The sequence below is a fragment of the Pongo abelii genome, chromosome 22 (genome assembly GCF_028885655.2).
Source record: "Pongo abelii isolate AG06213 chromosome 22, NHGRI_mPonAbe1-v2.0_pri, whole genome shotgun sequence".
Classification (NCBI taxonomy): Eukaryota; Metazoa; Chordata; class Mammalia; order Primates; family Hominidae; genus Pongo; species Pongo abelii.
In genome coordinates, this window is record NC_072007.2 from 56,923,815 (window position 1) to 56,939,808 (window position 15,994).

The window sequence follows — 15,994 nt, forward strand, 5'->3', positions numbered from 1 at the left end:
TGTGCCATGCTGGTGCGCTGCACCCACCAACTTGTCATCTAGCATTAGGTATATCTCCCAATGCTATCCCTCCCCCCTCCCCCCACCCCACAACAGTCCCCGAAGTGTGATGTTCCCCTTCCTGTGTCCATGTGTTCTCATTGTTCAATTCCCACCTATGAGTGAGAATATGCGGTGTTTGGTTTTTTGTTCTTGCGATAGTTTACTGAGAATGATGATTTCCAATTTCATCCATGTCCCTACAAAGGACGTGAACTCATCATTTTTTATGGCTGCATAGTATTCCATGGTGTATATGTGCCACATTTTCTTAATCCAGTCTATCATTGTTGGACATTTGGGTTGGTTCCAAGTCTTTGCTATTGTGAATAATGCCGCAATAAACATACGTGTGCATGTGTCTTTATAGCAGCATGATTTATAGTCCTTTGGGTATATACCCAGTAATGGGATGGCTGGGTCAAATGGAATTTCTAGTTCTAGATCCCTGAGGAATCGCCACACTGACTTCCACAAGGGTTGAACTAGTTTACAGTCCCACCAACAGTGTAAAAGTGTTCCTATTTCTCCACATCCTCTCCAGCACCTGTTGTTTCCTGACTTTTTAATGATTGCCATTCTAACTGGTGTGAGATGGTATCTCATTGTGGTTTTGATTTGCATTTCTCTGATGGCCAGTGATGGTGAGCATTTTTTCATGTGTTTTTTGGCTGCATAAATGTCTTCTTTTGAGAAGTGTCTGTTCATGTCCTTCGCCCACTTTTTGATGAGGTTGTTTGTTTTTTTCTTGTAAATTTGTTGGAGTTCATTGTAGATTCTGGATATTAGCCCTTTGTCAGATGAGTAGGTTGCGAAAATTTTCTCCCATTTTGTAGGTTGCCTGTTCACTCTGATGGTAGTTTCTTTTGCTGTGCAGAAGCTCTTGAGTTTAATTAGATCCCATTTGTCAATTTTGGCTTTTGTTGCCATTGCTTTTGGTGTTTTAGACATGAAGTCCTTGCCCATGCCTATGTCCTGAATGGTAATGCCTAGGTTTTCTTCTAGGGTTTTTATGGTTTTAGGTCTAACATTTAAGTCTTTAATCCATCTTGAATTGATTTTTGTATACGGTGTAAGGAAGGGATCCAGTTTCAGCTTTCTACATATGGCTAGCCAGTTTTCCCAGCACCATTTATTAAATAGGGAATCCTTTCCCCATTTCTTGTTTTTGTCAGGTTTGTCAAAGATCAGATTCAGCAGTGCAAAGATATTGTTATTGGCTTTTGAGAAGATGCCAGACCATTGTTGCTCTATTGACAGTAATGTGTATGGCCGCTTAAAAACTGTTCTTTTTCTTTGAATTGCAGCCATCTTACTATGACATATTTAGAGGTGATGTTCTTTGAAAATTTCCTGTGATGTTCTTTGAAATTTTCAAGATGTCCATGGGGCTTCTTGAATCTGTAGAATGGTGTCTTTTATCTGTTTGAGAAAAATTACAGCCATCTTCTCTTACTATATTGCTTCTTCCTCATTTTTTTTCTTCTCTCCTTCTGGGACTCCAGTTACACTTACACTTTTTCCCTGAGTCCTATGTGTTTAATGTTCTTTTTTATATTTTGCATTCTTTCTTATATATACTTCAATTTGGATATTTTCTATTTTCCTTTATTCAAATTCTATAATCTTGTCTTCTGAAATTTCTTTTTTTTTTTTTTTTTTTTTGAGAGGGAGTCTGGCTCTGTCGCCCAGGCTGGAGTGCAGGGGCGCGATGTCGGCTCACTGCAAGCTCCGCCTCCTGGGTTCCTGCCATTTTCCTGCCTCAGCCTCCTGAATAGCTGGGATTACAGGCACCTGCCACCGCACCCAGCTAATTTTTTTGTATTTTTAGTAGAGACAGGGTTTCGCTGTGTTAGCCAGGTTGGTCTCAATCTCCTGACCTCGTGATCCGCCTGCCTCGGCCTCCCAAAGTGCTGGGATTACAGGCGTGAGCCACCGCTCCCAGCCCTGAAATTTCTAATCTGCTGTGAAATCCTGATGAGTTCCTTATTTTAGATATTGCCTTTTCAGTTTAGAATTTTCATTTCTCTATTATAGTTACTATTCTAATACTCTGGAAAAATTTCTCATTATTCCATACATTTTCCTAATCTTTGCTTCTGCTGCCTTGAATACACACATTAATTATTGTAAATGAAAGTCTTTGTTAGCTAACACCAATATCTGGATGATCACCTTTGGGTCTGTTGCTCTTGTCTGTGTTTTCTCTTTTTTTTTTTTTTTTTTTTTTGAGACAGAGTCTTGCTCTGTTGCCCACGCTGGAGTGCAGTGGTGATCACAACTCACTGCAGCCTTGACTTCTTGGGCTCAAGCGATCTTCCCGCCACAGACTCCTGAGTAGCTGGGACTACAGGTGCATAGCACTACGCCCAGCTAATTTTTTCTTTCTTTCTTTTTTTCTTTTTTTTTTATAGAGACGGGGTTTCACTATGTTGTCCAGGCTGGTCTTGAACTCCTGGGCTCAAGTGACCTGCCTGCCTCAGCCTCCCAAAGTGCTGGATTACAGGCGTGAGCCACCATGCCTGGCCTTTTTGATTGAATATTGTATGTTGTGTATAAAAACATTATGGCGGGTCCAGACAATGTCATCTTCCTTAAGAGAAACCCCTTTCCCCTCCAAGTAGAGTAGTGGCTGGCTGGTCGCTGCAGTCCAGTCATGCCTGGCCCAGCCGGCCTTTGCTCTCCTCTGGCTCTCCTGGGCTTTCTGCCAGTGCCTGGTGTGTCCATGTGTCTCTTTCCTCTGATGGCTTCCCAGCCGTGGCGTTGATCTCCTCGTGGCTTCTTAACAACCCCATTCTGCTTTTCAGAGGTTTTCCACATGGGCTCTTGGTCTCTTGCTGCATACAGCCAGAGGATTCAGCACATGTCCTGCAGGAGATGGCTGTGCTCTCGAGACTCCTAGCCTCTACCAAAAGCTCTGCAGGTTTCTTCATGTCCTGGTGGGACTGCTCTAGGGGGATACTCAGCCCCCTGTCGGGGCTGGAATCCCTGAACACGGACAGCGTAAAGACAGCTGCAGCTCAGCTCACTTTCCAGAGGGTTTTCCCTCTCTGGAATCTTAACTCTTCTAATTGTCTTTGCTGAGCAGCAACTTGCTGCCTCCAAAAGATGATTTCTGCATTTTATTCAGTTTTTAAACTCATCTTAGGCAGGAGTGCTGGTCTGCCACCAGTACCCTCTCCTACTCGGAAGCAGAGTCTTCTACCATTGTGCTTTTAAAATTCATTCATGTTACTGCGTATAGTTGTAGTTCATTTATTTCTGTTGAGGAATGAATATACCAGAATTTACTTATGCATTATACTGTTGGTGGAATACATGGGCTGTATCTAGTTTTAGCTACTAGAAACAGTGCTCCCAGGAAGATTCTGGTGTGTGCCACCTGGTACCTAAGCATATGTTTCTGAAGGTTGAGTACTTAGGAGTGGAAGTACTAGGTCTGGAGTTATGGGCACCTTCACATTGATGAGATGGCACCACAGTTCTCCAGTTCACCCTTGCCCCATCAGTGTGGGTGGGCCCTGCCTGCTCCCCATCATTATCAGCACTTGGTATTGTCAGGCTTATGAATTTTAGCTACTCTCGTGAGAATATGGTGGTATTTCATTGTGGTTTTAATGTGCATTTTACTGATAACTAAATAGATTGAGATCTTTCCTGTCATTTTAACTTTCTCTTTTGTTAAGTACCCCTTGAATCTTTTACACATTTTTTCTTTAGTGAAAGGCTGGGCGTGGTGGCTTATACCTATACTCCCAGCACTTTGGGAGGCTGAGATGGGTGAATCGCTTGAGGCTAGGAGTTTGAGACCAGCCTGGCCAACATGGCGAAAGCCTGTCTTTACTAAAAATACAAAAATCAGCCAGGTGTGGTGGCATGCGCCTATAGTCCCAGCTACTCGGGAGGCTGAGGCATGAGAATCGCTTGAACCCAGGAGGTGGAGGTTACAGTGAGCCAAGATTGCACCACTGCACTCCAGCCTAAGTGACAGAGCAAAACCCTGTCTCAAAAAATATATATAAATAAAGTGAAAATAAGTTTATTAAGAAAGCAAAGGAATAAAAGAATGGCTACTCCATAGGCAGACCAGCAGCTTTGGCTGCTGGACTAAGGATACTTAGAGTTATTTCTTGACTATATGCTAAACAAGGGGTGGATGATTCATAGATTTTCTGGGAAAGGGGTGGGCAGTTTCTGGAACTGAGGGTTCCTCCCATTTTAGACCATCTAGGATAACTTCCTGACATTGCCGTGGCTTCTGTAAACTGTCATGGCACTGGTGGGAGTGTCTTTTAGCATGCCAATCATTAAAAGTCGTGTATAATGAGCAGTGAGTTCAACCAGAGGTCACTTACATTGCCATCTTCATTTGCAGGGACTTGGCCAGCTTCTTCACCACACATGCTATTTTTTCAGTAAGGTCTTTATGACCTGTATCGTGTGCCGACCTCCTATCTCATCCTGTGACTTAGAATGCCTAACTTACTGGGGGTGCATCCCAGCAGATCTCAGCCTTATTTTACCTAGCCCCTATTCAAGATGGAGTTGCTCTGGTTTAAATGCCTCTGACATATTTCCCCTCTCTGTTTTATAAGAGAAGCCTTAATTCTAAAGGTTGTAGAAGGAGGAAGATTCATCTTCTATAACTTCTTCAGGGTGAACAGGAGTGATGACATTCCTGCCTAACTATTAGGGTCTTTTATATTTGAGAAAGAAAGGAGCTAAGTCAGAAAGCATCAGTATGGTGAGGGCCATTCTTAACTCCAAGAAAATTTGATATCTGGAAGATTAATAAGTGTTCAATTTAAGAAAACATTGAGTAAGCTTATCCTGCATTCCTACACAGAGTACAACAGCAATGTATTCCACAACAGTAAAACAAAATAAGTAAAATTATCTCAAGTAAATTAAATAAGGATTTTAATGAATTGGGTAACTGTTGGAACTAAGATGATATGGGATCGCTAGCTGATTCCAGTGTGCCCAGAATTAGAATATTGATCTAGATTTTTTTTTTTTTTTTTGAGACGGAGTCTCGCTCTGTCGCCCAGGCTAGTGTGCAGTGGCGCGATCTCGGCCCACTGCAAGCTCCACCTCCAGGGTTCATGCCATTCTCCCACCTCAGCCTCCGGAGTAGCTGGGACTAGAGGCGCCTGCCACCACGCCCGGCTAATGTTTTGTATTTTTAGTAGAGACGGGGTTTCACTGTGTTAGTCAGGACGGTCTCAACCTCCTGACCTTGGGATCCGCCCGTCTCGGCCTCCTAAAGTGCTGGGATTACAGGCGTGAGCCACCGCACCTGGCCTGATCCAGATTTTTACATTACCCATCTCTCCTGTTTCTCTCTACTTTACTCAATTGTTAAAAGCTGTGAATAGCTTCAAAGAAAAGTATTCTTGGCTCTGAAAAACAAAACAAAGGATCAGCAACAATTTAAGCAAAAAGTCAAAACAAGTTACTTCTGTCTTCTATTAGATCTATTAGTCCTATTAGTTCAGCTCATGCAGTTAACTCCTGTTCGATATTCATGAACATTTTGGCTCTCCATGAGAATCCTGAAAGTTTTTCCTCTATTCTAATGTCACAATCTCCAAAGTTATCAGAAACCTGCATTCAAAAACACCTGTTAGAGTTCTCTAGTTGATTACAAAACCACCTTCTAAAGAGGACCAAAACAAGACAACAATTTTGTATGGATGACAGAATGCCTTAGGGCAGCCTCTACAAAAGCCACAATTGACTAGGAATTTTGATTACTTCTGTGACATGGAACAATTTAACATACCAATTATACTTATTAATAACATGTACTGTCATATCATAGTTATAGAAATTTCAAACGATTTTGGAACACAAACCAATAACATATTTATACAAATACAGCCCAAAGAAAGCCAAGCATCATTTCATATTTGACAATGCTTCCTGTGTGATTTTTATACCAAATAAGCTGAATATGTCATTTTTTGGACTTGAGAGGACCTAATATCTAAAAGATTAATTAGGTCAGGAAAAGGCATAATTTAGAGTATGATGTTGGAAAGTTTGTTAAATATTAAAAGTTTAAATGCTTGATATTACAAAATAGAATCCCAGGTCACCATAAGTCATTCATTTACCCAAAATGATAACTCAAAAATTTTTAAAAGGCAAAATCCTTTACTCATTAATAGAGGGAAGACTTAGCTTTCCAAATAATCTGTCTCCTTTCTTTCCCTTCTTTTTCCTATAGTTGATTCAAAAGGCAAACAAAAATCTTTGTTTTCTTTTCTTTCTTTTTTCCTGAGACGGAGTCTCGCTCTGTTGCCCAGGTTGAAGAGCAGTGGCGTGATCTCGGCTCACTGCAACCTCCGCCTCCTGGGTTCAAGCAATTCTTCTGCCCCAGCCTCCTGAGTAGCTGGGACTACAGGTGTGCACCACCATGCCTGGCTAATTTTTGTATTTTTAGTAGAGACCGGGTTTCACCATGTTGGCCAGGCTTATCTCAAACTCCTGACTTCAAGTGATCTGCCTGCCCAGGCCTCCCAAATTGCTGGGATTACAGGCATGAGCCATTACACCCAGCCATCTTTCATTATTTTTTTAATACAAAAATCCTGTTCAAGGGAGAAAGCAAAATTTCACCATTGCATTAGCACATTATTGATGTCATACTCAATTCTTAATAAAACCTTGTAGACAAATCTATTCAACCATAAGGTAAGATTCTCATCAACCTTTTATAACCCTTTACAATTTTTGTTAAAGAGCAGATTCATGCTCCAAGAAAACTGTTGTGCTTTTATTCCAGTATTCAATTTATGGAAAAACTGAATAATACCCCTTTAACTTTAGGCCAGTGTGTTCACACACAATTTCTTTTACAAGATTAATTTTTCACAAACCTTCCACAACTTGCTCAAACCTTCAGCATTATTCTATCTAACTTAAAATAATCCTTTAACCCTTTAATCTAGGCAAAAAAAAAAAAAAAAAAAAAATCCACATTCCCATGACTTCTTACAATCTTTTTACCAAAAACACATTTCACTTTCCGTGCACATTTCACACCTTGCAGGTAGAACTGCTTTTCCCATAGTCTCAAGTACATGTTACATTGTTAACCAAAGAAGCAGTTTATGACCTTAAAGCATTTAGGAAACCTAATATCTGACCTGCCTAATTTAGACCAAATGCCTAAATTTTTGAAGATATTTTTATTTTACCAATAGTCTGTAAAACTGTCTTTATTTCCCAAAGGTTACTTAAGTCACATGAACTAAAAGGCATTACAGTTTTAATTTTTCTGACAAGATATTTGGTTTAAGCTCTTAGTATTTTTAAACCAATTAATGAAAGCTCTTTCATATATAAGCATCACACACACAACATGTAAATAGACAGAAGATCCAGGAGATGTAAGATTCTTTTCCATTTTCTAGTTTCTAAGTTTCTTAACTGGATTACTGCCTTCAGGGTAGAGCTCTTTGCTAAACAGGGCTAGGGAAACATGCAGTTTCTGGGGCCTAATAAGCAGCTGGAAGGCAAAGCAGATTCCAAAAATCAAAGGTCTCATTTCTATACCAGATACTGGATCCCCAAAAAAGGGAATCAGCCCATCCCCCATGGGAGTGTTATCTCTCAGTGGGGCATGGGGACATTTCCATACCTTCTAGGTGGCCAAGAGCATGCTTCTCTGATCCAAACATGCAGAGAGCTGTGTATTCCCCTACAACTGCCATTAGCTACCCCCAAAGTATATTTCCTGCCTAGTTATTACACCAGAGCTCTCTCATCATGTGAAGTCAAAACTGTCAGATAACACAGTGCTGCAAAACAGAGCAGAGCCTTAGATTTTGAGATTTAAAATTTTAAATTCCTGGGGTTTCATGAGGAAAACAGAGGTTCTTCCCAAAATGGGGTCTGTGGCGCCTCCTCTGTTTCCCCCAAGGAGTCCCAGGCTGTTAGACCTTGAATATCTGCTTTTAAGCTGACCTTTAACCATAGTGCTCTTTTATTTTTTTAATTAATTAAAAAAAAATTTTTTTTTTTTGAGATGGAGTTTTGCTCTTGTTGCCCAGGCTGGAGTGTAATGGCATGATCTCAGCTCACCGCAACCTCTGTCTCCCAGGTTCAAGCAATTCTCCTGCCTCAGCCTCCTGAGTAGCTGGGATTACAGGCATGCGCCACCATGCCCAGCTAATTTTGTGTTTTTAGTAGAGACGGGGTTTCTCCATGTTGATCAGGCTGGTCTCAAACTCCTGACCTCAGGTGATCCACCCGCCTCGGCGTCCCAGAGTGCTGGGATTATTGGTGTGAGCCACTGCGCCTGGCTTTTTATTTATTTATTTATTTATTTATTTATTGAGATGGAGTCTCACTCTGTTGCCCAGGCTGGAGTGCAGTGGCGTGATCTTGGCTCACTGCAACCTCCACCTCCCAGGTTCAAGCAGTTCTCCTGCCTCAGCCTCCTGAGTAGCTAGGATTACAGGCATGCAATTGGCTAATTTTTTTTTTTTTTTTTTTTTTGTATTTTTAGTAGAGATGGGGTTTCACCGTGTTGGCCAGGCAGGTCTTGAAACCCTGACCTTGTGATCCACCTGCCTCAGCCTCCCAAAGTGCTGGGATTACAGGTGTGAGCCACTGTAATCCATAGTGCTTTTTTAAAAAAAGCCCATAGTGCTTTTTTTAAAAAAGCCCATAGTGCTTTTTTTAAAAAGTCCTTTTAAATCTCTTATTACCCAACTTCAGCCAGGCCTTACGGCCAATATTTCTGACTTTGGAACTTTACCAAAGGTAACCTCCCAGGTGAAAACAATACACCTTAGCCAATAAGCTACAGTATTGGGCACTTGGACTATTCCCAGAAGAAGTCCAGAGCATCCAATTCTGAGCTTGCAAAGACTTTTAACTGCTCGAGATAACCTTTAGAGCTAACTACGACATGAACCCTCAAATTCCTGTTCACTCGATGGTGGAAACCAAGAGAAAGTACCTCCATGTGGTTACAAGTTAACTCCCAAGGACATTTTTCAACATGTGGTCTCTGGGCAAGATGAAGGAGCAGTTGCCCTGAGTAACATAAAAGATGGAAAAGAGAAAGGGAGAAAAGCATTGCCTATGGCAGTATGGGGAAGGTGAGGAGCTCAGGGAGGCCAGAGAAAGACCCAGCCATTGCAGCGACACTGAATCAGAAGTTCAGGCAGCCGCTTGTCAGTAATGAAGGGATCTTTTCCAGCTGTCCCATCAGCTCTGGAGTTTCCCCTTTTGAGGAGAAGAAAATGCTCCCATGTTCCATGATCCTGTACATGCCTAACCTTGTCACCCAAAGCCGTCAGCAAAGAGTGCAAGGCAGATTAATCCAGAGAGAATAGTGGTTAACATTCTGTAGTGCCAGATTCGTTCTTGGCCAAGAGGGACTTTACTGAAGGGGGGCCTCTAACCCCTTGTATCTTAGGAGGAACTCTAACCTTCCCAAGTTGGGCCTCGAACCCAGGTTTGTTCAAGTGCCCTTGCCTTTTATTAAGAGGGGCCATTAACCCACTCTGTCTTAGGAGAAACTCTGACTCCCCTAAGTTGAGACTCTAACCCAATTCCATCCTTTACCCTGGTAAATGGCACCCCACTTACCCAAAGTCAGCCAATTGGTGCTGTGTTCTTTATCTCCTTTGGGTCAGGGGTCTCCTCAGTATTATCCCTTTGGAATTCACCAGGAAGATGTTCCCAGAAAGGGATCCTATTCCAGACCCCAAGAGAGGTTCCTTGGACCTTGTGCAAGAAAGAATTCAGGGCAAGTCAGTATAGTAAAGTGAAAGCAAGTTTATTAAGAAAGCAAAGGAGTAAAAGAATGGCTACTCCCTAGGCAGAGCAGCTGCACCTTTTCTAATATAGGATCATTTATAGGAATTTTTTATATTATATTCTGGATGCCAGCCCTTTGTCAGTAATACCTTGCAAGAGTTCTCTCCCTCTTTGTGGCTGGCTTTCCACTAATGGTAGCTTAGTGAACAGAAGTTCTATCAATCACCTTCTTTTCTTTTATGATTTTTGCTTTTTGCTTTTTTTTTTTTTGAGACAGAGTCTCACTCTTTTGCACAGGCTAGAGTGCTGTGGCGTGATCTTGGCTCACTGCAGCCTCTGCCTTCCAGATCAAGCGATTATTACGCATCAGCCTCCCAAGTAGCTGGGAGTACAGGCGTGCACCACCAGGCCCAGCTAATTTTTTGTATTTGTAGTAGAGTCAGGGTTTCACTGTGTTGACAAGGCTGGTCTCGAACTCCTGACCTCAGGTGATCCACCTGCCTTGGCCTCCCAAAGTGCTGGGATTACAGGCGTGAGCCACCATTCCTGGCCCGATTTTTGCTTTTTGTGTTCTCTTTAAGTACTGTTTCCCTTGGCTGAGATCAAAACGTTATTCCATTAATTTGGGAAAATGCTGTTGTTTTGCTGTTCACATTTAGGTCTGCCATTCACCTGGAATGTGTTTTTGTGAATGGTGTGGGACTGGGTTCCTGGGTTCGTTTCTAAAGAAAGATAACCAACTGTCCTTGTCTAAGGAGGAGACAGCCCTTGCCCCACTCCTCTGTGGTGGCACATGGGTCATCAGTTGAGTTGTCCACACATGGGTGGATCTGTTTTGCTGTTCTCTGTTTTATTTCATTGATTTATTTTCTATCTTTGTGCCTATACCACACTCTATTAATTGCCATAGTTTTATAATAAGTCTTGACATCTGTAGAGAAAACCTGCCATCTTGTTTTCTTCTTCAAAAGTATCTTACATGCTCACTTTGGCAGCACATACACTAAAACTGGAATGATGTAGAGAAGATGAGCTTGGTACCTGTGCAAGGATGACACACATTTGTGAAGTGTTCCATATTAAAAAAAAAAAAAAAAAGTGTCTTAGCAATTCTTGCCCTGTGCATTTCAGGATCCACTTTAGAATGAGCTTATCAGGTGTCACAGTATACCTACTGAGATTATTAGCATTACTTTGAATGAGTCTAAAGAGAATTAACACCTTTGCATTATTATTATTATTATTATTATTATTATTATTATTATTTTGAGATGGAGTTTCGCTCTTGTTGCCCGGGCTGGAGTGCAATGGCACGATCTCAGCTCACTGCAACCTCTGCCTCCCGGGTTCAAGTGATTCTTCTGCCTCATCCTCCTGAGTAGCTGGGATTACAGGCACCTGCCACCACACCCGGCTAATTTTTTTTATTTTTAATAGAGATGGGGTTTCACCATGTTGGCCAGGCTGGTCTCGAACTCCAGACCTCAGGTGATCCACCTGCCTCGGCCTCCCAAAGTGCTAGGATTACAAGCATGAGCCACCACACCCAGCCACCTTTGCATTATTGAGTCTTCCAGCCCTTGGACATCTGTCCCTCCATTCAAATATTTTTTACTTTATCTCAGTAATGTATGATTTTCTGTGGGGAGATTTTGCATATTTCTTGTGACAGTCTCAAGTACTTAGTGTGTGTGTGTTTTAATCTTGTGGTGGATACTTTCATCAAAAATCTTCATTTACTTTTTTTTTTTGAGACAGAGTTTCGCTTTGTTGTCCAGGCTGGAGTGCAGTGGCACAATCTTGGCTCACTGCAGCCTCTGCCTCCTGGATTCAAGCAATTCTCATGCCTCAGCCTCCTGAGTAGCTGGGATTACAAGTGCCTACCTCCACGCCCACCTGATTTTTTGTATTTTAGTAGAGACAGGGTTTTACCATCTCACCCAGGCTGGTCTTGAACTCCTGAGCTCAGGCAATCTGCCCATCTCAGCCTCCCAAAGTGCTAGGATTACAGGTGTGAGCCACTGCGCCCGGCCTGTTTACTCTGTATTGCTAGTATGTAGAAATCAAATGGTGTTTGTATGTTGATATATTTGGCAGCCTTGCTAAATTCAGTTACAGAAGATTCATAAGCTACACTATCGTGTCATCTGCAAATAATGGTAGTTATATTTCCAGTTGTTCAGCTTTTTCTCCCCTTTTGCACTGGCTAAGCCTTTCAGTAAAATGCTAAAAACAGACGTCCTTTACTTACTTCTCTCAGAGGGGAAGCTTTCAATATCCAACCATTAATTATGATATTTCCTGTTGGGTTTCTAAAGATGCCCCTTATCACATTAAGGAAGTATGTTTCCTTTTATTCTGAGTTTAAGAAGGATTTCAAAAATCATTTAAAATCATTTTAAAATCATGAATGATCTAAACTGTTTTTCTTTTCTTCCATCTATTGATATGATTGTTTTATTTTTCACCTTTATTTTGTTAATGTGGCAAATTATGTTGATTTTCTGTTGAACCTCTTTACATTCCTGGGATAAAACTGACTTGGTCATGATGCATTATTCTTTTTATGTACAGCTGGATTCAACTTGAAATTCTTTATGCATTACAATTATTAACACCCTAAATTGACCTTTTAAAATAGGCTAAAACAGTGCTTTGTTTTTTTTTTTTTTTTTTGAGAGGGAGTTTCACTCTCGCCCAGGCTAGAGGACAGTGGCATGGTCTCGTCTCACTGCAACCTCTGCCTCCTGGGTTCAAGCAGTTCTTCTGCCTCAGCCTCCTGAGTAGTTGGGATTACAGTGTGTGCCACCACTCCCAGATAATTTTTTGTATTTTTAGTAGAGACAGGGTTTCACCGTGTTGACCAGTCTGGTCTCGAACTCCTGACCTCAGATGATCCACTCACCTTGGCCTCCCAAAGTGCTGGAATTACAGGCGTGAGTCACCGTGCCCAGTCTAGTATTTTTTTTTTTTCTCATTCATTTCTCAGGTCCCACAGTTCACTTATTTCATAGTGTTGCACCTGAGCTTCATATTATTACATGGGAAATTGAGCGCTCATTTGCAGGGCATGGCCGCTCAACCTGCTTGCAGTTGTGCCACAGGGACTTAAAGGGCTCAGTGATGACTTTGTGTTGCTTCTTTGATAGGCTACTTGGTGAGGGGGTGTTAAGGCTCCTTCAAGTGTGGGAGGTTAGACTCAGATTTCTCAGTCTTCCTGTCTCATGGTCACCCCTGCCTCTGTTGTCCTCTCCAGACACCCCCAGTCCTCTAGGCTTTTCCTTTCTCTGTTACCCTGTCTTCCTCAGTGAAGCTCTCCCCTATTGAGTGCTTATGAGTATAGCAGCTGCGCCAGGAGGGATGTGTGGTGGGAAGGACCTCAGGGGGTAAGAGCTGGTTCCTGGGCCCTGGGCCTGGTGTGAGGGCCCGATGGCTTTCCAAGTAAAGAATGGATGGCATTGATACCCGGATCACCTTTGGATCTGTTGCTTTTGTTTATATTGTCTCTTGATTTTTGTTCAGGGGAACTTCTCTTTGGGGATGCCTGGTATTTTAACATCTTAAATTTAACATATTAAATTAGGAATTTAACATGTTAAAATAAAGATATGACCCATTTCATGAATTGTTGTAAAGATTAAATAAATTATGTGCTACTCTTACAAATGATGTAATTGAGGGATATTTAATGTAATGAAAATCCATTTACAATGCAATATTAATTTAAAAAGTAGGGTGAAGTATCTCATTTCTTGAAAATTATACAGACATGTATACGTGTTTATATGTGTATAGCTGTGTATATATATGCACACATATGTACATATACATATATATACCACATACTGACTTTTTTTCTGCTGGCTTTTTTTTTTTTTTTTTTTTTTTTTTTTAGATAATGTCTCTATTGCCCAGGCTGGCTCTCACTGCAACCTCCACCTCCCAGGTTCAAGCAATTCTCGTGCTTCAGCCTCCCGAGCAGCTGGGATTACAGGCGCACACCGCCACACTGAGTTAATTTTTTGTATTTTTAAGCAGAGATGGGGTTTTGCCATGTTGGCCAGGCTGGTCTCAAACTCCTGGCCTCAAGTGATCTGCCTGCCTCGTCCTCCCAAAGTACTGGGATTACAGGTGTGAGTCACTGCAACCGGCCTCTGCTGGCTCTTCTGTAGTCCAAATTTTCTATAATAAAATCCTGTTTTATTTTTGTATTAAGAAAAATAAATCTGTAAGTTATTTTTAAGAGAAAACAACGATATTCATTACAGCATTGTGCAGAATAGTTATTAGTTGGAAACTACCTAAATTTCCATTAATGGGGTAACGGTATATTTTGGGGTATTTTGGTTTCTACATTAAAATGTTAATTATTTGTTTCTTAAGTTTTACATTGCTTAGTATTTTTATTTTGTTTTAGGTAAACTTTGGAGTCGGAGTTTAAAACTAGCTTATACTCTACTTAATAAACTGACAAGTAAGAATGAACCTCTACTTAAACCTGGAGACAGAGTAAGTAACTAGAATGTCACTTTGTTGGAATGAGCAAAAGCAGAGACTTAAATAATCTGTGTCGTTGAAATCAGTGTTCTATCATTTAGTTAGAATTACAGCATTAATACAAGGGATTGAAAATCAGCAGTGAGGTCCGGGCGCGGTGGCTCACACCTGTAATCCTAGCACTTTGGGAGGCTGAAGTGAGCGGATTGCCTGAGCTGAGGAGTTTGAGACCAGCTTGGGCAACATGGCAAAACCCTGTCTCTACTAAAAATACAAAAAATTAGCTGGGCGTGGTGGTGCGTGCCTGTAATCCCAGCTACCCGGGAGGCTGAGGCATGAGAATCTCTTGAACCCGGGAGGTGGAGGTTGTAGTGAGCCAAGATCTTGCCACTGCACTCCAGCCTGGCGACAGAGTGAGACTCTGTCTCAAAAAACAAAAACAAAAACAAAACAAACAAACAAAAAACAGCAGTGAAAAATATTAAATATGGCAAAGTTTGTGATGTAGAGTAAAGCAGCATTCTTCTTCTGCACTCGTTGTTTCATTGTTTGTCCACTGTTTCTTCATCTTCTTTTCTGTTTGACTTCATATATGTTGATATTAAAGATGTTAGATTCCAGAGCTTAGATTTTATGAATTAAAATCTAAAGGTCTGAAACCCTGCTGTGAAATTCTGTATTTTTATCTCCTTCCCTATTCTATGTGTCCAGGTAACCTCCTTGTACCTATCTGCCAAAATAGGATGCTGGAGATTTATTCTTTTGTGCTACACTGCCCTGTATGGTTGGCAGTAGCTATTTGGGGCTATTTAAATTAACCAAAATTAAATAAAATAAAAAATTTAGTTTCTCAGTTGCACAAGCCACATTTCAAGGGCTCAGTAGGAGTGTGGCTAGTAACTACTGTATTTATAGCTCAGAGGTAGAACATTTCTGTCATCATAGAAAGTTCTATTGGACAGTACTACTATAGGCAAGCTGGACCAGACTGGAGGACCCTGGTATACTAGAAAGTCCAGGGTGGAAAATAGGAGAACATGGTGAAAATCAACATACCAGTGAAATCCCCTAGTGAGAAGGTCACCTGTGTCAGATCACCCAACAAGGAAACTGCAGGTTAACAAGCTGGCAGACAGTTCCAAGTAACTCTTTCAGTGCCTAACTCTTTAATGTGAACTATTAGCCAAGGACTTTTAAGAAGGAAATGTCAGTATGAGAGAAAATACCAAAAGACAAAGAAAAGAGAAGGGAAGAGAGGGAGTGAGAAAGAGAGAGACAAGAAAAGTAAGGAAGGGAGGAAAGAGGAAACAACAAGGAAAGCTAGATATAGAAAACAATGTTTCTAAAAAGTGAGTATTAATATTCTTGGAAATCAGAGATGAAGATGTTTCATAAGTCAAGAAAAGGTTGCCAGTAGGAAAGACTAAGAGATGGAGAGTGGAGTAAAATAGGACAAAAAGACTCGATCAAGGAGACCCAACACCTGACTGATAACTGGAGTCCAGAAAGAGAAAGGAGAACAGAAAGTAGAACATTTTAAATGAAAATAGTAATTCAGGACAATATCCCGCACCTGGAGAGTGTAAATATTCAAGGATGCACACCAAAATGCATGCCCCATAATAGTGCATAATACGAGAGGTACAGAAAAGAATCCCAGAGCTTTCAGGGGAAAAGT

The 15,994-nt window shown here is 41.3% G+C and overlaps 1 protein-coding gene and 1 non-coding gene across 9 annotated transcripts in view; both read left to right on the forward strand.

Annotated features, from left to right (window-relative positions):
* Nucleotides 1-15,994, forward strand: part of DIP2A (disco interacting protein 2 homolog A) — a 114,385-nt gene that overhangs the window by 58,935 nt on the left and 39,456 nt on the right. For all 8 annotated transcript variants that reach the window (XR_008517363.2, XM_054542717.2, XM_054542721.2 and 5 more), the window contains exon 9: nucleotides 14,237-14,328. Coding sequence is in view for 7 of the 8 variants with exons in the window: in XM_054542717.2 (XP_054398692.2) it covers nucleotides 14,237-14,328 (92 nt within the window). In the remaining variant the exon portion in view is untranslated. The remainder of the gene's footprint in view (nucleotides 1-14,236; nucleotides 14,329-15,994) is intronic.
* LOC112130551 (U6 spliceosomal RNA) lies at nucleotides 10,799-10,903 on the forward strand. Its single transcript, XR_002912799.2, has one exon. It is a non-coding gene; the product is annotated as a U6 spliceosomal RNA (small nuclear RNA).